Raw genomic sequence first — 24610 nt, 5'->3', positions numbered from 1 at the left:
TCTCAGTCACTAGTCTCTACATCTAGGGAGTTGTCTCTTCATTAGGATGTTTTCTATCTAATTGTGGATCTTTGGGGCCTACCAGAAATAGATCTGAGGGCCTCTCGTTTGAACATCAAACTTCCCAGGTACTTTGCGAAGTCCAGGGATCCTCAAGCAGAGGTAGTGGAGGCTCTAGTAATTCCTTGGTCATTCAACCTGCTTATCTGTTTTCTCCTCTGGTTCCTCTTTCCAGAGTGATTTTCAAAATAAGACTAGAAAAGTAATTTGTAGTTCTGATTGCCCCATCGTGGCCTTACAGGATTTGGCACGTGGATCTGGTTCTAAGTGTCCCACAATGGCTTAGTGTTAAACTTTGATGGCTGAAGGTTGAGAGTTCAATTCCAGATCTCTCAGAAAACTTGTCTCTTTGAAAATTTATAACAAGTTTGATAATGAAGAGAATGAAGAAAATTTGATAATAGGAGTAAATTAGAAAGCTGCTTAAAACTGCAAGCTCTATCTGAATCACGAAGGAACCAATTTGGGTTCAGTGTCCCTTTTAAGCACATCTTTTTTTCACTGGTCCTTTTTTTTTTAACTCTTACTCCTTTTTAAACCTCACTGCTTGGCTATACGTTAGACTAAGGTATGTGGGAGGGGTTTTATAGGGTTCTTGGAGTTTGGGAAACTTTGCCTCCTCCTAGTGGTAGGAATGTATATCCCATATGTAACGGATCATGGACTCTTGCCACTATAAAAGAAATAAATTTATCAGGCAAGTATAAATTATATTTTTAGCTGTAGTGTAGAGATTACCCTCCCACCTGACACCTCTCACCCCTGATCTCTACCTAATAGCTGTCTGCCAGTACCCAGTTTTTAGTATTTAAAAAAAATAATATTATTTAGTATTAAAAACAAATCTGTAGTGTAGGAGCCCCCTCCCCCCTTGATTGCACGTTGGACCCCCCTTCCTCATCCCTTTCCATAGTGTAGGGAACCCGTCGCTCCCCTTCCCTCACTAAACAATTTTTTCCATAGGTAGGGTAGCCCCCTTCCTTCCCTCCCTCTCCCTCCTGCAATGCGCCACTTGCCACTCTCTGCATCAGCGATCTTCCTTCATATGGTAATAGAAGCATGATCATTGCTCCCTTACCATATGAAGGCAGGTGCCTTCTGTCTCAGGCTGCAGTTTTGGCTATCAAAGATGACATCCGGGACCGCAGCTTGATGAAGAAGTTTGGATATGGGTACTACACCAACAGGGATAACCTATAACATGTGATCTTCACTGACATACCGGACCTGAAAGAGAACTTAAAACAGAGAACTACCTGAAAGGGAACTACAAAATCGTCGAAAATGATGATATCTACAGAAATTTTATATTGTAAAACAAACCTATAGTTTCTAATATAATTAATATTGTTTTTTATGTTCTTTTAGATGTTTATTTTAAACTTACAATTGAAATTTTGAATCGGGTGTAAACCTGCTCTCCTCCAATGGGGAAGCAGGTAGCGTTATTGATATGTATTTAAAGGCTGCCTGTGCAGCGGAAAGGTATGCTTTGGTTTGTAAAGCACTTTTATTGCTCTTGAAAAAGACGGCTGGGACCGTTGAAACGCGTTGAGACAAATAAAGACACACTTTTTTACTGAATCTGTGATATTGTCTTTTCATATTGGGAAGGAGCCGGTAACCTACAATATACACTGTGAGTAGATATTCACCTTTGTATGGTGTATTGCCTGATATTTCAGCACCACTATTTTGCACCTAGAGGAAGAAAAGGAAGATACCAACGACTGATACAAGTTTGCACTAAGCTGAACCAGCGCCTCCAGCTAGCACACCTAGTCTTTCAATTTAGTCTCCCACTGCAATTCCACTAATGAAACCGTTGGTTGCAGGCGTGTCTGTGTTATGTCAATCATATTGCGTAGCTACTGTATGTTTTACTAAACTTAACAAGCTTTCCCAAAATATATGAATCTCTCACAGAAAGCACCTGCATTGGAATGTTACTCCCCCCTCACTTTCTAGATAAGGATGCTGTCTGATAACAGACAGCAAAGCACAAAATAGAGAATCATGTGTAGCTTCTTTTCAGTAAAGGGATATATATGTGCTAAACAAGTATGTATACTGAATCTATGTATGCCTACTGAAAACTATATATCTATACTGTGTATATATGTGTTGTCTACTAAAAAATATTGATTAATTATTTGTGTATGGAATCATGAACACTTTCCCATCCATTACACTTATGTTAAAATCATCCCTCATGAAAGTTACCCATCTGCTTTCTTCATGAAATCTCTATAATTTGTTTCCTTCTGTTGTCTTCCATTCTATTCACTTTCTACCAGTCTCTCTACTTTTCTTCTCACATGTTGTATCCAACCCTCTTTGGTTGTCTTTTGTCCTGAATTTGCTATCAGTTGTGAATCTTCCAAATATGTTATATTGCCTATGAGTGTTGGAAAAACAACACCTTCCATCCCTTGTTTTACGAATACTGTGTATTATCTGCTTGCTGATTGGGGAGTTGTATTCACTGTGCTCTAGAACATGCACATAGAGTTCTAATTGCCTACTGTATACTGTGTTGGTCTCAGGATGGCACAATAATGTCTAGATTTCATATAACTTTTGTTTTCTAAGGTGGTAACGCAATGGCTGTGTGGATCCAGGCTCAGCAGCTACAGGGAGATGCCCTGCGTCAGATGCAAGCCTTGTATGGACAACACTTCCCTATCGAGGTGCGACATTACCTATCACAATGGATAGAGGCACAGACTTGGTAGGTATACAGTAGTCAGTTTCTGTAGTGCATTTAGCAATGGTAGTGACACAATTAAATGCCATAGTACTCATGTATTTCTATTTGTCATCTAAATGAGGACAGTTTAAAATTTCATTTTTTTTTTTTTTTTTTTTTTTTTAAATGTACATTCCTGAATAAGACCATGGTATCTTGTAGGGCTTGCTGAGGCATGTTCCTCTCCACCATCTGCCCAATGGGAGTTGTCAGCCATTGAGCCTTAAAATGACACTGTACCCAATTTTTTTCTTTTGTGGTTCAGATAGAGCATGCAATTTTAAGCAACTTTCTAATTTACTCCTATTATCAAATTTTCTTCATTCTCTTGGTATCTTTATTTGAAATGCAAGAATGTAAGTTTAGATGCCGGCCCATTTTTGGTGAACAACCTGGGTTGTTCTTGCTGATTGGTGGATAAATTCATCCACCAATAAAAAGTGCTGTCCAGAGTACTGAACCAAAAAAAAAAACCCTAGATGCCTTCTTTTTCAAATAAAGATATCAAGAGAACAAAGAAAAAATGATAATATGAGTACATGAGAAAGTTGCATAAAATTGCCTGCTCTATCTCAGCGGTCGCCAACCAGTGGTCCATGAACCACTGGTGGTCCCCAAGAAGATGTAGGTGGTCCTTGACACCATCAAGCAGGAATTAATCTACTCTGATGGTGTCACCCTCGTCTCGCTGCAACTCCCTACAGTGCCGCTCCCTACATACGTTGCGTAGTACTGCGCAACAGCCTCTCCGTTTCCAGCTCAAAAGTTGGCACTCACCCTTCTTCTATCATTTGGAAGTATTCTCTAAGTTCTGTCATTTAGTTAGTTAATTCCCAAAAATTATTCTTAAAAATGTGTAAATATATACATAATGTAAACTTAGCTATGGTTATACTAGTTATGTACAGTGTGTGTGTGTGTATATATTATATACACATATATACACTGTATATATACACTTATACCTCACTTTACAGCGCTTTGTGGAGCTGAAGTTCAACCTCCAAGGATTTTTAAACAGTGCTGTAATCATTGTGAGATTGCGAGAAAAGTGACTGTCACCATTTTGTTATGCGCAGTTCACTTTGTTTACAGCATTACAGTGCAATCTATGGGGCATATGTATCAAGCTCCGAATGGAGCTTGATGCCCCGTGTTTCTGGTGAGCCTGCAGGCTCGCCAGAAACAGCAGTTATGAAGCAGCGGTCACAAAGACCGCTGCTCCATAACCTGTCCGCCTGCTCTGAGCAGGCGGACACACATTGCCCGAAATCAACCCGATTGTAGAATGTTTTGGAGTACAATGCCATCTTACACTAACTATTGTAACACATCTTAATGGACACATTTCTTTCATAAAGGTGGTACACAAGCCATTATTCCTGGGAATGCCGCTCCTGGCTACTAGGAGGAAGCCAAGATTCCCAAAACTATAAGAGCTCCCACCTTAATGGAAATTAGTCTTATTTTGAGTGCGTTAGGGTTATGTCAGTGTATGTTGGCTTATTTCAGTGTTTTATTTGTGTTTAATGCACTGTACAGAAGTTTACGCATTCATTACATTTATTTAGCACACTTCAGCTTCTTTGCACACCTTGCATGTTTAGCTTGAGCGCATGTGCATGTGGTGTCTGTATAGTGTGATGCACAGATGTGCGTGTCGTGTTTTTTTTGAGCGCATAGGCTAATTAGTTAGCAAGCCTCGTCCGTTTGCACGTTTGTCAGTTAGTACTTTAAGTTCTTTGTATATGCACGTTCGTGTTCCCCTATGCGCTATTGAGCAGTGTCGGGTTAGTGCACATCACTCCTTTCCCGCAGCGTTATGGATGCATAACACGCTTTCTTTCCTAAGATACGGTAAGTCGACGGAATCATCAATTATTGTTGGGAATTTCACTCCTGGCCAGCAGGAGGAGGCAAAGAGCACCACAGCAAAGCTGTTAAATATCTCTTCCCTTCCCACAACCCCCAGTCATTCTCTTTGCCTTCGGTGTAAGGAGGAGGTGAAGTTTTGGTGTCTGAAGAAAAATTGGATTTATTTCACTTCAATCAAGATTTTATTATTTTGCTTCGCTGCGTTTTCCTAACATGTTGCTGCCCTAGTATAGAAATCCAGTGTAGGTTTACTCTGTTCTTTCTTTTTTCTACAGGTCTCTGTGAGGAGCAGCATCCTCTCATACCGGGTGAGCTGTCCTCCTACTGGACAGCTGGATGTGCAGGTAAGTGCCTTTTTGTCTTCTGGGGCTAGGAGGCTGGCACTGAAGAGGTTAAAGGGACACTGAACCCAAATTTTTTCTTTTGTGATTTAGATAGAGCATGAAATTTTAAGCAACTTTGTAATTTACTCCTATTATCAAATGTTCCTTATTCTCTTGGTATCTTTATTTGAAATGCAAGAATGTAAGTTTAGATGCCGGCCCATTTTTGGTGAACAACCTAGGTTGTCCTTGCTGATTTATAAATTCATCCACCAATCAAAAACTGCTGTCCAGAGTGCTGAACCAAGAAAAAAGCTTAGATGCCTTCTTTTTTATATAAAGATAGCAAGAGAACGAAGAAACATTGATAATAGGAGTAAATTTGAAAGTTGCTTAAAATTGCATGTTCTATCTGAATCACGAAAGAAAATTTTTGGGTTGAGTGTCCCTTTAAGGATTCTAGGAAATTCTGCACTTTATGTGGGACATATAATCCTTCATAGAGAAAGTTTTTACTGGCAGTGGGCAGGCACTGAAATGTATGTGACTATGGAAAGGAAGGAGTTAATCCTACTTTGTGGCTCAGTTTACTCTTATTAGGTTAATCTTCCCCGTTTCCTTAAGTGTGCCTTATGTTTTAGGTTCATAATTTAACAGATGCTCTGTGGTACAGTAGCGATTAAGTCTTTGAAATTTTTTATTCAGCTCAAGCTGTGTGTCCGTTAGGAGAGTACAATATTGAGTGAGGGCGTTTCCTATGGTTTTCTATAGAGTTATACTGCTCTTTCAGGGAAGTGATACCAAATCATAAATTTAGGAGCGTTGTTACGTTAATTTGCTTGTGTCCTGTTGGGACAGAGACCTCCGTGTCTCTTGGGGTATTCCGTCAATTCTTTTACATTTTTAGAAAGCGGAGTACAACATTTTCGACTTGTAGTAATGGCCCCGCCTCCTTCTTCTCAGAGAAGTGCAGTGGTGCCATTTTTAACTGGTTGAACGACTGCGTGATCCGCTTCGTTATCTTAGGAGCTTATGCAATTTTTGTGCTGAAAGGGGAAATTGCTCAAATGAGAGTGCAGTTTCTTGCTAACTTAGATCTCATTTACCTAGCAGACCTGTTCGATATCTTAGCCCCTTATGTATGCAGTAAACAGTATTAAACAGCCATGTTTCATTTTTTTTCAAATGGGGGCGCAGGTTTCTTGCTAGCATATTTAAGCTTTACTTAAACTTGGGTGTGCAGTCTTAAAACATTTAGCGAAGGTTTTTAAGAATATACAGTCATTTCCACTGTTGTTAATGTGTTCAGGGTCCTAATACTCTGTTCCTAAGACATATTTGTTTATGGCTCATGAGGACCAAATTGTTTTTAAAAAAAGCATATCTGTCTCACGTTGGAATAAATCTTTTAGAAAATTTTAAGATATTATTGTGGAGCCTCATGTCGCATAGGACTTATTTAGCCAGAGTATTTGCATATGCAATTTCTGTGCTGCAGTTTTTCACCTATCTATTGATAGTAAAGATGGGTGTTGCCCTCTGAGCCTCATGTCTCCCAGGAAGATGCTGTTCAGGCAATGCAACAGTTTTCTCCTGTAACGTTCCAAGCCTTATGGCGTCACATGCTGTGCCCTTCAATTCCTCTTAATCTCCAGGAGGAGTGTATTTGCATACAGAATTGCAGCTCAGGTATCCTCGGAGGTATCTGCGGCTTGGTCTGTTTTTTTTTTTCTTCCCCCCCCCCTTTCCTATAGGGAAAATGCAAGAGAACATTTAAAGTTTTGGATAATAAGGTTTCTGCTCCACATGTGGCTAAATAGGTGGCCCTCTTCTAATCTGAGGGTGAAATCTCAGATTTGGACAGTATAATTCCTTCATCTGATGCTGAAGTGGTCTCCTTCAGATGTATGCTTCAACACCTTGTGTACTGTTTACGGAGGTTTTAGCTACTTGGACGACTTCGGCTTCCGTGTTGTCATCAACCCTTGGAAGTCTTTTGAACTTTATCAGTTCTATGATTTTCTTTCCTATGAGTAATTGTTCTAAACGTGCTATGGAAATTTTCGCAGGAATAGGGGAAGCTAAGCCTTCTCCCTGTGTCCCATTATTTGAAGTATTTTCCTGTCACTGACTCTATTAAAATGCACAATGCTTTTAGTAGAAGGGAGTTTTTTTCTACTATGGCTCAGAGAACTTCCATCCCTGTGGAGGTTATTTAGCTCCTTTTTGGATCCATGGATAAGAAGCTCATTTAGATCAATGCCTGGTCTTATTAGACTTGCTGTGCTAGCCTGTTGGGCGTTGTGGTTGAAATCTTGGTCAGATGAGAAGCCTACCTGTGGCTTAGCGGTACAGCCTATGCGTTATAGTTCTGCAGTTGCAGGTTCAATATTTTATGTTTCCTCCAAATCCACGCTTTTGGCGTTTCCTTTCAAGGATGAGACCTTGTTTGAACTTGGTCTGGCAGGATTATCCTCTGACTTTTCGGGTAAAAAAATATTTTTTCTACCTCACGTCAAGAGAGGAAGACTATAGCCAGTTTTTCCTTTTCCTCTTTCTGCAGGGTCAGTCATGTCTCTTGGAGTCCTAGCTAAGATTTCCTCCCAAAGGCAGATTTCTCTTTCTAGAGCAGTGATGGCTAACCTTGGCACTCCAGATGTTTCAGAACTACATTTCCCATGATGCTCGACTGGACTTGAGAGTGCCTAAGCATCATGGAAAATGTAGTTCTGAAACATCTGGAGTGCCAAGGTTCGCCATCACTATTCTGCAATCCAGGTTTGATGGGAGGCATTCCGTGAACTGGGTTCAGGGCCTTCCTCTCTGGGAGTCATAGTTCCAGTCTAGGAATGGGATCTAGGTATTTACCTCAAGTTTCTCAGGTTCTGACCTTCAAGTAGTATCCATTCTCCTTTGGTTCAAGAGGGCCTGTTCATAATGAACATAGACCTGAAGGATATGTATTTATTGTTCCTATTATTCCAGATCTCCTCAAGTTTCTGAGTCTTGTCATCCTAGAAAGACTTTTAGGTCTTGGAGTTTTGCAAAGCTGCTCTTCTGGACAATGTAGGATTCAAGTGTCATCCTTCTTCGAGCAAACTCTCTTTCAAGAGATCTTGTCCAATCTACTTTCCCATGGGTGGGAAATAAATCTGGAGAAGAGTTCCCTTGTTTCATCGACAAGGGTGATTTATTTGGGGACCTTAATAGATTCTCTATCTAGGAGAAGATTTCTAACAGAGGTCAGATATTCCTTTTCCTTTCTCTGCAGTCTACTGTCCGGCTAACAGCAAGCTCTTGTGGTCCAGTAAATAGCTTAGCCATTTTGCAACCAGAAGGTTGGGAGTTTGGATCTAGCTGCAGTTGATTTTATCTTCACTTGTTAGTGACTCAATGTATGGAGGGAATTGGTCTGATGGTTGTCATTGACATCATTCCCTGCTATTTTCCATAGACTGGAGAACATTCGTGTCTGTCTCAGAGGATAGATCTAGATCAGTCGACAAGAGACTCTCTCCCGTAGTGGTTTCTCAGGAGTATCTGTCTCAGGGCGCATGTTTCTAGAGACATTCCTGGGTGTTGTGACCCCCTGCTCAGCTTTGCAATCCTTGTATGGATCATTTAATGCATTCTAATCAGACCAATGGTGCTTTTGCTTCTAAGGGTATCTGTCATGCCTCTGTTTCCTCTATACAGAGAAGTTCTTCAGATTTTGCTCCAGGGTTATTATTATTATTATCAGGTATTTGTAGAGCGCCAACAGGTTCCGCAGCGCTAGGGTTTAAAGATTTCATACGCTTAATTGTTTTTATTAAATTTTGGTGGCTATGCCTCCAAGTAAGCGTAAAAGGTTAGTTTCTGATAATCCCTCATCTGGTTCATCTGATGTAAATAGATCTAAGTCGCTGCATGTTTCAGATCCTGGTTCGTCTGATTTATTCTCAGAGTGTGAGGTATTTTCAGATGATCAGGAGTCTGTGTCTGATCAAGATACAGAATCACCCTCTTTTCTGTTTTAACTTGAACATCTTCGTTCTCGCTTAAGAGGAATTTTATGTACCTTAGGGCTTCAGGATCCTAAAGTCCCTAAATATAAGTCTGTTAAGCAATTGGATTTCATTTTTAAACCTACTCCTAAGTCACCGGATGTTTTTCTGTTTCCTAATTCTATCTCTGATACATTTCTAAAAAGTGATCTAATCCTGGTATTCCCTTTAATCCAGATTTAAAATTTTAAAAGACCTGCTTCTAACATAGAGCTTTGGGAAACTACCCCTGAGGTAGGTATGTTTCTACTTTGACTAAATGTACTCCTATTCCTCTTGAAGAGATTACCTCTTTTAAAGACCCTTTATATAAGTTAGAGTCTTTTCATAGGAAGTCTTTTCAGCAGGCAGGTTTCCTTTTTAGACGAGCAATTACTACTGCTTCGGCTGCTGCAGCCTCTAGCTTATATGTATAAGCAATTTTCTGATGAGTTTGCTGGTGAAGAGTTTCAGAATCAATTCAGACTTTTAAGATCAGCTAATGCTTTCATTCCTGATGCTGTTGTTGACATTATTAAGATTAATGTGCAAACAGAAAACTGAAATAATCACATTTTACAATGGGAAATTAAACATATGCAATAAAATAAAACAATACTAATTTACAACAATGTGCACTTGTTATTAAAGGATATAGTCTTTTAGACTGGTTTCTGATGTTGAGTTTATCTTGGGAAAATGTCCCTTTAAGGATGTTCCTTTAAGACCTTCACCTTTTCCACACCAGAATCCTCAACATTAAGGGAGAGAGGTACAAACAATAGTGAAGTTCTGTGATTTAAATGATATATATGAATACTATAGGAACATACTCACACATTTGAGAGCTAATGACTGAGCTCTGTTGTATTTGCTCAATAATATCCCACTCCTCTGACAGGTTAGAGGCCATAACAGAAGACTGCAGGATCCAGGTAAATATTTATTTAAAACATATATAAAAACATCAGCTATAGGACATTGCATAATCACATAATGGACAAGCAACAGTACAGGTGTATGATCTACAGCTGAAGGAATGCTGTGGCAACTTAGCATTCCCAGCTGATCTTGGATCAGAATTAGTTCAGTTGCATTTAGAGGGTCCCGCCTTACTTAATGTGTCCTAATCGATGATCAGCTCCAACGCATTTTTACCCCACAAGGGCTTTTTCAAGGAGAATAGTTTTGTAATTTTATATATATATATATATATGTGTGTGTATATATATATATATATATATATATATATATATATATATATATACTGTATATTTCCATCTAAAGGGCAGGAGAGTCCATGGCTTCATTCATTACTTGTGGGAAATAAGGACCTGGACACCAGGAGGAGGCAAAGTCACCCCAGCCAAAGGCTTAAATGCCTCCCCCATTTCCCTCATCCCCCCCCGTCATTCTTTGCCTTTCGTCACAGGAGGTTGGCAGAAAAGTGTTGGAAGATTCGGAGTAGTCTCTTATGGAGGGTAGTACTCTTCGGAATGGGACTGGAGTTTTAAGTAGTCCTGTCAGCCTCTCAGTGAGAGCCTGGATGAAAGTTAGAGTCCGGAGGTGCAGGGAGAGTCTTTCTGCGAAACTATCCCGACTCATTTTAACAGCTCCATAAGCAATCAGCGTTGACGAGTTTCGCTGCCTGCTTCCTACACTCATGTCCATGTCAGGAGCGATGCTACTACACTGTCACACTTGAGAGGCCATGTTCCTGTTCCACAGCGTAGATTCTGGTAAGATCGTTTCATTTTTATAGAACATTTACATTATGAGAACGCAGAAGACAGGGTCACAGTGTGATGCATCTCAGCTTTATAGAAATAAGGGTTAACATCCCTTGTAAGGGGGTTATTGAACAGGGGGGGTTTATACATAATATTGTTTATTGTGTCATTGCTGCGATATGTGTTAGATGAGGCTCTGGCAATGGGTGAACTTTAGTTTCCTTCCAGGAGTATTTGCACGGCTGTTATGGCGCGCTTTCTCTCTAGTGCAGGGGCGGTCCAGAGAGGCTTTCCTTCTGACCAGGTTTGGCTAATCTACTTCCTTGCTTCATTGGCAGTGCAGGAGCCATAACGGTTTCTGTGGTCCGGGTCCTAGGAGGTGGTGAGTGCCCCGGCCTTTGGAGGTTATAAAGGTGCCATTGTTTATATTTTATAACAAGTCCGTAATAAAACCGCAAGCTATATAGGACTCTGACGCGTTGAAGGGTACTCCCTCTTTAACTAAGTCTAGTACCTGTGTTTATTGTGAGGAGGTTCCGGTAGATCCATCTGCTCAACTCTGTTCCTTTTGCCTTGGTAAGGTCTCGACTTCCCGAAAGAAGAGAATGTCTAGTACTACTGAGCCATCCAGCTCTGAGGGCTCCCCGTCCCATGAGGTGCGTTCCCTACATTCATCTCCGAGTGCACATGCAGCGCCCCAGGGTATGTCTATTTCTCCTTCGGGGGAGATCTGTTGACCGTCAGACTTTGCGGATCAACTGCAAACAGCAGCCTCTAAGGTGATTAGTGCCTTACCATGTTCTGCTAAGCGCAAGCGTAGGGTAAATATGGCGATCCGGCCCAGGGGTCATATACTCCTATGGATATCTTGGAAAGGTTATCCTCTGACGAGGACGGCTCCGAGTCTTCGGAGGACGTTACTTCTGGATCGGAATCCATATCATCTAAAGCTCCACCTGCAGAGGAGCCCAACTTTAGGTTTAGGATGGAAAATTTGAATTTTTTGCTGTGGCAGGGGCTTGCTACTCTCGAGGTTCCGGAACCGAAACTACCGGAGGAGCCCTCAATTCCTAAACTTGATAAAGTGTATGAAGACAGGGTGGTACCTCAGACCTTCCCGGTTCATGTTAAGATGGCTAACATTACTAAGAATGAATGGGAGAGATTAGGTTCTTCCTTTTCCCCTTCTTCCTTTAAGAAACTGTTCCTCATTCCGGACTCTCAACTTGTGCTATGGGGGACTGTCCCTAATGTGGGAAGCGAAGTGGACGATGATTCCTCTTGAGGATAGTTTGTCATTCAAAGAGCCCATGGATAAAAAGTTAGAAAACATGTTAAGGAAAATGTTTCAACACACAGGGTTTGTTTTTCAGCTGGTAGCGAAGGTTGCCGGAGCTGCAACATATTGGTGTGAATCTCTGTCTGACATGGTCGAGAGGGAGACTCCTCTCGACTAGATACAAGAGAGAATTAAGGCCTTGAAGGTTGCTAATTCCTTTATTTGTGATGCCACTATGCAAATTAATCGCCTGAATGCTAAGGTTTCAGGTTTTTCTGTCCTAGCCTGCAGGGCTCTGTGGCTAAAGCAGGAGCAAGCTTCGACTATTCTGATTGCTCCATCGTGGCCGCGGAGGACGTGGTTTGCGGATCTAGTGGGGATGTCATCGTCTCCTCCATGGAGGTTAACCTGTCGCAGGGATCTGTTCGTACAGGGTCCTTTTCAACATCAAAATCTAGAGGCTGACTGCGTGGAGATTGAACGCTTAGTCTTGGCCAAGAGAGGGTTTTCTGAGTGAGTGATTGATACTCTCGTTCAGTGGGCGGACCTAAATTTAGTTTGTTCTTCTGGCACCATTTATACCCTAATATTTCTCCTACTGTTCCTTCTGCCCTCTGCAGAATGAACAGGGGGTGAGGGAAGTGGGGGAGGTATTTAAGCCTTTGTCTGGGGGTGTCTTTGCCTCCTCCTGGTGGCCAGGTTCTTATTTCCCACAAGTAATGAATGAAGCCATGGACTCTCCTCCCCACGATGGAAATGAAACTATCAGGTAAGCATAATTTATATTATATATCTATATAATATACTGTGTATATATATATATATATATATATATATATATATTACTTATTAATATGAGGAGCGTCCACGGCATCATTCCTTACTGTTGGGAAGTACTGAACCTGGCCACCAGGAGGAGGCAAAGACACCCCAGCCAAATGCTTAAATACTCCCCCTATCCTAGTCATTCTTTGCCTTTCATCACAGGAGGTTGGCAGAGAAGTGTCAGAAGATTCTGAGTATTTCCTTATGAAGGGTATCTACCCTTCGAAATGGGACTGGAGTTTTAAGTAGTCTTGTCAGCATCTCAGTGAGAGCATTGACGAATCTTAGAGTCTGTAGATGCAGGGAGAGTCTTTCTACAAACCCATCCCGACTCGTATTAACAGCTCCTAAGCAATCAGTGTTGACGAGTTTCACTGCCTGCTTCCATGACATCATCAGGAGCGATGCTACAAGACTGTCAAACATGAGGCTGTGTTTCTGTTCCACAGCATAGATTCCGGTAAGATCGTTTCATTTTTTACACATATGCAAACACCAGAAGACAGGGTAACAGTGTGGCTCCTTTTATCTGTATGGAATCGAGGGTTAATATCTCCGGAAGGGGATTATTGAACAGTAGGGATTAATTACATAAGTTTATTTGATTATGCTGCGACATGTGTGAGAGCTTTGGGAGGTGCACAGCCTGATAGGCTTGGCCCTTTTTTTTGCTATTATAGCAAGGGAGGTCCTGCATTGCGCACCATGTGACCGGGTATGGTCACACTTATTTCCTCTTTCCTGACTGTGCGGTTTACCGGAGAAGAAGCAGTTTCTCTGTTAGGCCTAGCTCATAGGAGGTGGTGAGCGCCCCAGCCATTGGGGGTATAACGGTGCTGTTTTTTTCTTATTAATCAATAGTCTGCTTTGTAAGCGCAAGCTATGGAGGATTCAGATGCGTTAGAGGGTACTCCCCTGTAACCTAAGTCTAATAGCTGTCTATATTGTGAGGAGGCCGCCGTATACCCGCCCGCTCAACTATGTTCCACATGCCTTGATAAAGTAATCATGTCAAAGTAGGTTAATATGTTTGATACCACTGAGCCATCCACCTCTGAGGAGTCTCCGTCCGTTGAGGTGCGTACCCTACAGAATTCTCCTAATACACAAGCAGCTTCCCGTAGCACTCCTAATCCTCCATCTGGAGGGGGCCTTTTACCACCAGACTTTACTGAGCAGTTATAAACGGCGGTGTCCGCGGCCTTTAGTGCTTTACCTCGCCCTGCTAAGGTCAAATATTGCTATCCTTCCCAGGGGTCATCAGTTTTTTGGATTTATCTGATACAAGATTATCTGATGATGAAGGCGCCTCTGATACTTCAGAGGGCGCTCTTTCTGGGTCGGAATCTGCTGCCTCTAAACCTCCAGCTGCGGAGGAACCAGACTTTAGATTTAGGATTGAACATTTACGCCTTCTGTTGAAGGAAGTTTTGGCTACATTAGAGTTTACAGAGCCCAAATTGCCTGAGGAACCTTTGATTCCTAAATTAGATAAGGTGTACGACGACAGGGTTGTACCACATTCTTTCCCGGTTCCTGTAAAGAAGACGAACATTATAAAGAATGAATGGGAAAGGATTAGTTCTTCCTTTTCCCCTTCTTTTTCCTTTAAGATATTGTTCACAGTCCCGGACTCTCAATTGGAGTTGTGAGGTTCCATCCCCAAGGTGGATGGCACTATCTCCACGCTTGCTAAACGCACTACTATCCCACTTGAGGATAGTTTGTCGTTTTAAAAAACCCATGGATAAGAAGATATAGACTCTGTTAAGAAACATGTTTCAACATATGGGATTTTTGTTTCAACCGGCAATGGCTGTTGCTGCGGTTGCTGGAGCAGCTACCTACTGGTGCAACTCCTTATCTGAGTTGATCGAGATGCAGGGTCCCCTCAACGTGATCCAGGAAAGAATTAAGGCCTTAAGGGTGGCAAATTCTTTTATTTGTGATGCTAATATGCAAATTATTTGCCTGAATGCTAAGGCTTTAGGTTTTTCTATTCAAGCCCGTAGGGCACTCTGGCTAAAGTCCTGGTCTGCGGACATGACTTCTAAGTCCAGACTTCTTTCCCTCCCCTTTAAGGGAAAGATTTTATTTGGTCCAGGCCTGGACTCCATTTTCTCCACGGTTACTGGAGGCAAAGGTGCCTTTTTGCCGCAGGATAAGAAGAAGAAGCCTAAGGGACAAGGTCCTAATTTTCGTTCCTTTTGTTGTGATAAATTCCAACGTCAGCAGCCCTCTGCAATGCCTGAGCAATCCAAGGGTACTTGGATGCCAGCTTACTCCTCGAATAAATCCAAGCAGAGCAAGAAGCCCGCTGAGACAAAGTCGGCAAGAAGGGGCGGCCCCCAATCCGGTTCTGGATCACGTAGGGGGCAGATTGTCGCTCTTTTCGGACGCTTGGTTTGGGGACATGCGAGACCCATGGGTCCTGGACAGGGATACGCACAGACAAAGACTGTGGTGGACATTTTCCAAAGTACAAACCTTAGTGCAGACACCATGGTACATTTGAAATTAAAAACATTATTTTATAGTGCTTGGTGTTATTATACTGACACAGATACCACTGATCCTGTAACCAGCCCTCCTATGGCTATACCCATGAGCAACTGTCACTACTGTGTCATTATAAAGTTCTGGGTGTTATTATACTGATGCAGATACCACTGATCCTATAACCAGCCCTCCTCTGGCTATACCCATGTTCCAGTGTCACTACTGTGTAATTATATAGTGCTGGGTGTTATTATACTGAGGCAGATACCACTGATCCTTTAACCAGCCCTCCTCTGGCTATACCCATGACCAAGTGTCACTACTGTGTCTTTGTATAGTGATTGATGTTATTATACTGATGCAGATACTACTGATCCTATAACCAGCCTTCCTCTGGCTATACCCCTGAGCCAGTGTCACTACTGTGCCTTTGTATAGTGCTTGGTGTTATAATACTGATGCAGATACCACTGATCCTATAACCAGCCCTCATCTGGATATACCCATGAGCCAGTGTCACTACTGTGTCTTTGTATAGTGCTTGGTGTTATACTGATGCAGATGCCATTGATCCTATAACCAGCCCTCTTCTGGCTATACCCATGAGCCAGTATCACTACTGTGTCTTTATATAGTGTTTGGTGTTATTATACTGACGAAGATACCACTGACCCTATAACCAGCCCTCCTCTGGCTATACCCATGAGCCAGTGTCACTACTGTGTCATTATATAGTGCTGGGTGTTATTATTCTGATGCAGATACCACTGATCCTATAACCAGCCCTCCTCTGGCTATACCCATGTGCCAGTGTCACTACTGTGTCATTATATAGTACTGGGTGTTAATATACTGATGCAGATACCACTGACCCTATAACCAGCCCTTGTCTTGCTATACACATGTGCCAGTGTCACTACTGTGTCTTTGTATAGACTGGGTGTTATTATACAGATGCAGATACTACTGATCCTATAACCAGCCTTCCTCTGGCTATACCCCTGAGCCAGTGTCACTACTGTGCCTTTGTATAGTGCTTGGTGTTATAATACTGATGCAGATACCACTGATCCTATAACCAGCCCTCATCTGGATATACCCATGAGCCAGTGTCACTACTGTGTCGTTATATAGTGCTTGGTGTTATTATACTGATGCAGATAACACTGATCCTATAACCAGCCCTCCTCTGGCCATACCCATGAGCCAGTATCACTACTGTGTCTTTATATAGTATTTGGTGTTATTATACTGACGAAGATACCACTGACCCTATAACCAGCCCTCCTCTGGCTATACCCATGAGCCAGTGTCACTACTGTGTCATTATATAGTGCTGGGTGTTATTATTCTGATGCAGATACCACTGATCCTATAACCAGCCCTCCTCTGGCTATACCCATGTGCCAGTGTCACTACTGTGTCATTATATAGTACTGGGTGTTAATATACTGATGCAGATACCACTGACCCTATAACCAGCCCTTGTCTTGCTATACCCATGTGCCAGTGTCACTACTGTGTCATTATATAGTACTGGGTGTTAATATACTGATGCAGATACCACTGACCCTATAACCAGCCCTTGTCTTGCTATACACATGTGCCAGTGTCACTACTGTGTCTTTGTATAGAGCTGGGTGTTATTATACAGATGCAGATACACATCCAGTATTTCACTCAGGCTTTATTTATTCCATAACTTATCACCCAATTTCTCTAGCAGTATCTTGACAAGCAACTAACTTTATTCACACTACATATTTTTTTTTTTTATTCCTATTATTTAATCAGAAAATATATACTAAGGTTGTGGCGGACACTGCAAGAGCTAGTCACGGACACCGGTGTCCGTGTACTGACACCTTGCTTATCCCTGGTCCTGGAGGTCATCGCTCAGGGATACAAGATAGGTTTCAAGTCTTATCCACCCAGGGGCAGATTCCTCCTATCAAACCTGTCTTTCAGGCCAGTAAAGAGAGTAGCCTTTCTGGGGTGCATTAGAGATCTCTCTTCCCTAGGAGTTATTGTCCCGGTACCTCTCGCAGAAAGTGGTTTGGGATACTATTCAAACCTTTTTGTGGTCCCAAAGAAAGAGGGAACTTCCCACCCGATTCTGGACCTAAAGTGGTGAAACAAATTCCTATCTGTCCCCTCGTTCAAGATAGAGACAATAAGGTCCATCCTTCCCTTATTTCAGGAAGGACAGTTCATGACCACTATAGATCTGAAGGATGCTTACCTTCACGTTCCAATCCACTAGGAACACTTCAGGTTTCTAAGGTTTGCGTTCCTGGACCAGCACTTCCAGTTTATTGCACTTCCATTTGCTCCAAGAGTTTATACAAAGGTTCTAGGGGCTCTGCTTGCACTGTCCAGAACCAAAAGTATAGCAATAGCTCCATACTTGGATGATATTCTGGTTCAAGCACCATCTTGTCGTCTGGCAGAAGACCATTCAAAATCTCTTCTGTTTCTTCTTCGATCTCACAGATGGAAGATAAACTTAAAAAAGAGTTCTCTTATTCCCAGTACCAGGGTGGAATTCCTGGGTACTATAATAGACTCCATATCCATGAGAATATTCCTTACAGACCAGAGTCGTTACAAGCTAACTTCCGCCTGTCTTGCCCTCCAGACCTCCTTAAGGGCCCTCTGTGGCTGGTATGGAAGTAATTGGTCTCATGGAGTCCAGTATGGACATCATTCCTTTTGCAAGATTCCATGTGCTGTGCTTGGTTAGAGAGTGGAATGGCGATCATTCAGATCTGTCTCAACAGATTTCTCTGGACAACCGGTCGAGAGAATCAATCTCCTGGTGGCTCTGTTCAGATCACCTGTCCCAAGGGACATCCTACTTGAGACCATCCTGGGAGATTGTGACTACGGACGCAAGGCTATCAGGATGGGGAACTGTTTGGGGTGCCAGGAAGGAAGGAATCCTTCCTTCCAATCAACATTGTGGAACTTTGGGCAATCTTCAATGCTATGAAGGCTTGGCCTCTTCTGGGTTCGTCCCAGTTTATCAGATTCCAATCAGACAACATAATCTTGGTGGCTTACATCAACCATCAGGGGGGAACGAGAAGCTCCCTAGCAATGAGGGAAATATCTTGGATTCTGGAGTGGGCGGAGACCCACAACTGCTCACTGTCAGCGATCCACATTCCAGGTGTGGACAGCTGCGAAGCGAATTTCCTCAGCAGACAATCCTTTCATCTGGGGGAATGGTCTCTCCATCCCAAGGTGTTTGCTGAGATTTGCAACAAATGGGGGACGCCGGAGATAGATCTAATGGCATCCTGTCTCAATTCCAAGCTACCCAGATATGGGTCGCGGTCCAAGGATCCTCAAGCGGAGCTAATAAATGCATTAGCAGTGCCTTGGAGGTTCAATCTGATTTACATTTTCCCGCTGTTACCACTTCTTCCTTGTGTAGTGGCCCGCATCAAGCAGGAGCAGGCATCAGTGATACTGACTGCTCCATCGTGGCCGCAAAAGATGTGGTTCACGGACCTGGTGGGGATGTCCTCATCTCCTCCGTGGAAGTTACCTTGTCACAGGGATCTGCTGGAACAGGGTCCTTTTGTACATCAAAATCTAGATTCTCTGAGGCTGACTGCCAAGAGAGGTTTCTCTGAGAGGGTAATTGATACACTCATTCAGGCTCGTAAGCCTGTTATTCGTCGCATCTATCATAAGGTGTGGAGAGCTTACTTATTCTGGTGTGAAGAGCGTGGTTTAGCCTGGCATAAGGTTAAGGCTGCCAGGATACTTTCTTTTCTCCAGGAAGGTCTGGAGAAGGGCCTTTCTGCCAGTTCCCTGAGGGGACAGATTTCGGCCCTATCTGTTTTGCTGAACAAGAGGCTCACAGAGCTCCGTGACGTGCAATCTTTCGTTATGGATCTGATCAGGATCAGACCTGTGTTTAGATCTAATGCTCCACCTTGGAGTTTGAATCTTGTTCTTATGTTTCTGAAACAGGCTCTGTGTGGGCCTATGCATTCGGTTTACATCACATTGTTGTCCTGGAAGGTTCTTTTTCTATTGGCTATTGCGTCGGCACGCAGAGTTTATGAAATAGCTGCCTTGCAATGTGAGCCTCCTTATATGGTATTCCACACTGATAAGACTGTCCTACGTACACGCTTGGGTTTTCTCCATAAGGTTGTGTCTGATCGTAACATCAATCAGGAGATTGTGGTTCCTTCCTTATGTCCTAATCCTCCTCCTTCGAAGGAACGTTTACTTCATAATCTGGATATGGTTTGAGTTTTGAAGTTTTACCTTCAAGCTACTAAGGATTTTAGGCTAACTTCTTCCTTATGGATAGGTACTCACAGAAGGAGCGCACTATAATACAGTGCTATTCATACAGGCTGGAATGTTAAGAGCCCACCAGCTAGCTACCACCGGATTCAATGTAGTCTCTGGTCTGAGATATAAGGACAGAAGATAGGGAGGGGAACAGAGAGACTTCAATAGTGCAGATGGTCACTAAAGCTTTCAAAGCCCAATATTAGGTCCCCTCTATGATCCCCTCACATATGCTGCGCACTATAATGTAGTGCAAGCTGGTATATCAGAGTCTACCAGCTGACTCACTCCAAAGTGCAGGATCCACAGTCCAAATCAGGATATGAGACCCCAAAAAAAGCTCACGAACCAAATAAAATAAAATATCCCAAGACAGGGGATATATTTTATTAAAAGATTGTATAAAAACAATACAAGATATTCTGCTACGCGTTTCAAGAAGCAAGTGGTAAGTGAGCTATACAAAATACACACTATATATAAAGCACAAACATTATACATTGATTAAAAACACATTACATACACATGTTGAAATTATGTCACCTGATCTAATCACTAGCAAGCTGCAGCTGCTTATACAGTAATGACTTAAACAAACATCCCCCATTTTTCTATTTAGAAACCTAAATGCATAATGAATGAGACTAAAAGCCCATATGTGAACACCTATGTCAGACAACCAACTTTAAACATAGAAAACATATTCCAAAATCAAAACATCCTGATGCCAGGATGTGGTATACAGACACATACATACACACATGAGTCATCAAAGTAGTACCAGCCCTTAAAATGCCACCTGTAGAGAGATCACTACCGTATAATAATGGTTTTACACAGGTGAGACTGCAGCTGGAGAAAAGTAAACAAACGCACACTCTCAATCCCGTAAGTACAACGTTGTCATAACAACACGTACCTCAGGTCGTGACATATCTTGGCCCTGACCAATCAGTAATCGCAAGGTGGAGTCACATACAACATAACGAAATTATACTTAGCACTAAAAACCAATTGTAACATCATGCACAGGTACCCATTGTGTTCATATATAAAGTACTAACATAATAAATTAACTCCTATGTTAAAACTTCTAACAAATTGCGAACTCACAAATAAACAAAAGAAACCTGTACAGGCGCTCTTAGGTTACAGAAAGCAGAGCGTTGTCATAATAACGTTACACATCAGAGCCTATCTGTAGCCACTCAGAGATAACAAAGCTGGTAAGAATACATAGAGGTAGGGAAGAAAAACAATACAAATTATCTAGATATCACTATAGTAATAAATATAACCAAATTATTAACGCTATGTCCAAGCAAACAATTAAGATTATGTAAATATTAATTAATGCTGAAAATACTCAAATAGAAACCAAAAATTTGAATCTATTGGTCATAACTAACAGGACATCAGACTGTGGTGGAGTTATCATAGATTAAAATAAATATAAATATATATATATATATATATATATATATATATATATATATATATATATATATATATATATATATATGTTCAAAGAATACTCACCAGACTAAAAGAACTAGAAAGGTGTATTTCGAACTGAATACTAAGTTCAGCCTTAACATATACAGATAGCAATGCTTAGGAGGACATATATCTCCTATATTAACATGTTTACCAGATCATTACAAAAGGGAGAAATTATTGGAAAGCTGCCAGATCTAAATTTTCATTTAATCCCTCAGGGAATAGTGTCTTAAGCTTCCAAATCCAATAGGTCTCCCTCTGTCACAACCTAGTAAATCTAACGTACAGATTTGGGGATAAATTCTATAGGGACAATATGATATGTATTATCCTTACCCTCATGCATGAGTGTACTATGTTGTGACACACTTTGCTTGTTAAAGTTATGTTTGATGTTTCTATGGTGTTCTCCCCATAGTGTTCTCAAGCACCTACTGGTGCGTCCACAATACTGCATCCCACAAATGCATGTTATTAAATAAACAACATATATGCTTTCACGTGTCATAAGGGTCTTGATCTGAAATATATCCCCAGTCGTATTAGATCTAAAGCTCGTCTCCTTATGTCCAATATAATCACATGTCTGGCATCTACTCTTAGCACATTTATAGACTTTCTTAAGTTTCAAAAAGCCAGAAGGCTGCTTATGTTGTCCCTTAACCTCAGACCATACTTTAGATGTCACAACCTTACTAGGGGCTAGGCAATTATTCAGAGTAGGAGCCCTCCTAAAGATCCATAGTGGTTTGTCCCCTACAATTTCTTTATGAATTGGATCATTCTTTAAAATGGGCAAATGTTTTTCTATAGCAAAGGCGATATCTCTATAGTTACTGTGAAATTGAGTTATAAATTTAGGTACATCCTCATATTTATTCACTCTAGATATTTTGGCTTTGAACAATTCATCCCTATTTCTTAAAGAGGCCTTAGTCATACCCTGTGAGATAATCTTATGATTATATCCTTTCTCTTTAAATCTGTTAGATAGGACTTCAGCTTCTTTAGCAAAATCTCTTTCTCTCTTACAGTTTCTCCGAATTCTATAGAACTGGCTGTATGGAACATTGTTCAGCCATCTCGGGTGGTGATTGCTTCTCTTATCTATATAGCTGTTGCAATCAACCTCTTTAAAAAAGGTTTTGGAATAAATACTACCCTTATTGTCCAGCCCCAGAGTGACATCCAAAAAGTCCACACTGTCACTTCTGATATTATGGGAAAAAGAAATTCCATAATCATTATTATTCAGATAACCTTCACAACTCTCAGCCTCTTTGATAGTACCATTCCAAATGAAAATTAAATCATCTATGAAACGGCCATTGTGGACGACGCTCGCCCAGAATTCATAGGGGTACATATGGTGTATCTCAAAGTATCCCATAAATAGATTTGCAAAACTCGGGGCGAACGTCGTCCCCATGGCCGTACCACAAATTTGCAAAGAGAAGGAGTCCTGATAAACAAAATAGTTATGTTTTAACACAAATAAAATAGCATTAAGTATAAATTCCCTCTCCGGCATATATATATACAACTCTAAGAAATATCTAACAGCCTTAAGACCAATATGTTGTTGAATGTTCGTGTATAAAGCTGTAACATCACAACTAATCCAAATGCTATTCTGCAATGTATCCACTTATTTGTGTTAAAACATAATTATGACCAATAGATTAAAATTTTTGGTTTCTATTTGAGTATTTTCAGCATTAATTAATATTTACATAATCTTAATTGTTTGCTTGGACATAGCGTTAATAATTTGGTTATATTTACTTACTATAGTGATATCTAGATCATTTGTATTGTTTTTCTTCCCTACCTCTATGTATTCTTACTAGCTTTGTTATCTCTGAATGGCTACAGATACGCTCTGGTGTGTAACGTTGTTATGACAAGGCTCTGCTTTCTGTAACCTAAGAGCGCCTGTATAGGTTTCTTTTGTTTATTTGGGAGTTTGCAATTTGTTAGAAGTTTTAACATAGGAGTTAATTTATTATGTTAGTACTTTATATATAAACACAATGGGTACCTGTGCATGATGTTACAATTGTTTTTTAGTGCTAAGTATAATTTTGTTATGTTGTATGTGACTCCGCCTTGCGATTACTGATTGGTCAGGGCCAAGATACATCACGACCTGAGGTATGTGTTGTTATGACAATCTTGTACTTACGGGATTGGGAGCGTGCATTTGTTTACCTTTCTCCAGCTGTTAGATCGCAGGGCGGATGCACAAAATGGTTTGTAATCTGTTTTATCTATTTAGGAGACAGTCTTGCCTGTGTAAAACCATTATTAATATACGATAGTGATCTCTTTACAGGGGGCATTTTAAGGGCTGGAACTACTTTGCTTCTTCGACTTCCTTATCTTTTTGGTTAAGGAGTGTTATACACTTAGCTTATGAGTTAGCGAGACTTAGACCTCCTCAGAGGATTATAGCTCATTCCACTAGAGCGGTGGCTTCCTATTGGGCCTTTAAGAACGAGGCCTCTATGGATCAGATTTGTAAGGTGGCTACCTGGTCCTCCTTACATACTTTTTCAAAATTCTACAAGTTTGACGTTTTTGCTTCGGTTGAAGCAGCTTTTGATAGAAAGGTTTTACAGGCTGTGGTGCCCTCAGATTAGGTTCCACCTCTCTTTTACCCCTACCGTTATCATTCAGTGTCCTCTAGAGCTTGGGTATAGTTTTCCCAACAGTAAGGAATGATGCCATGGACTCTCCTCATATTAAGAAGGAAAACATAAATTATACTTACCTGATAATTTCATTTCCTTCTGTATGAGGAGAGCCCACGGCCCCCGTCCGTATACTCCGATGGGCGTACCGAAATTAGTTTTTTCTCTTTCGGGACTATTTATAGCCTGATATTTCTCCTACTGTTCCTTGTTCCCTTGGCAGAATGACTGGGATATGAGGGAAGTAGTGGGAGTATTTAATCCTTTGGCTGCGCTGTCTTTGCCTCCTCCTGGTAGCCAGGTTCAGTATTTCCCAACAGTAAGGAATGATGCCGTGGACTCTCTTCATAAAGAAGGAAATTAAATGATCAGGTAAGCATAATTTATGTTATTTGTTTTAAAAAACATCAGATATATGTAGAAATATTTAATTATGAATAAATAGAACATATTCTGTTACGTAAAGAAGATTGGAATATGAAATATTCATATTATCATGTCTGTTTAGGGCTAATGAGAATATGTGTTTGCACAAGAGTGGGGTGTTAGATTTTTTTTTTTCTCCATTGACTTCTATGGGGAAATACGTGAACGCGCACTCAATATTCTAAGTTTGGATTTTTGCACTAGTCGGGTTACCGCTAGAGCAAAAACAGTTTCATTTCCCCTTATAACCAGCACAACCCGACTAGCGAGTTATTGCTACAGCGGAAATGCAAAATACTGATCCACTTG

At 41.2% G+C, this 24610-nt stretch overlaps 1 protein-coding gene across 3 annotated transcripts in view; it reads left to right on the top strand.

The window, feature by feature from the left end:
* The window catches only part of LOC128645807 (signal transducer and activator of transcription 5B), a 981630-nt gene that overhangs the window by 559811 nt on the left and 397209 nt on the right, over window positions 1-24610 (top strand). For all 3 annotated transcript variants that reach the window (XM_053699073.1, XM_053699081.1, XM_053699087.1), the window contains one exon: window positions 2653-2791. In XM_053699073.1, coding sequence (XP_053555048.1) covers window positions 2664-2791 — 128 coding nt within the window. In that variant the 5' untranslated portion in view covers window positions 2653-2663. The remainder of the gene's footprint in view (window positions 1-2652; window positions 2792-24610) is intronic.

This window comes from Bombina bombina, chromosome 1, assembly GCF_027579735.1.
Source record: "Bombina bombina isolate aBomBom1 chromosome 1, aBomBom1.pri, whole genome shotgun sequence".
NCBI classification, from domain to species: domain Eukaryota; kingdom Metazoa; phylum Chordata; class Amphibia; order Anura; family Bombinatoridae; genus Bombina; species Bombina bombina.
This window is presented reverse-complemented; position numbering and strand designations above follow the sequence as displayed.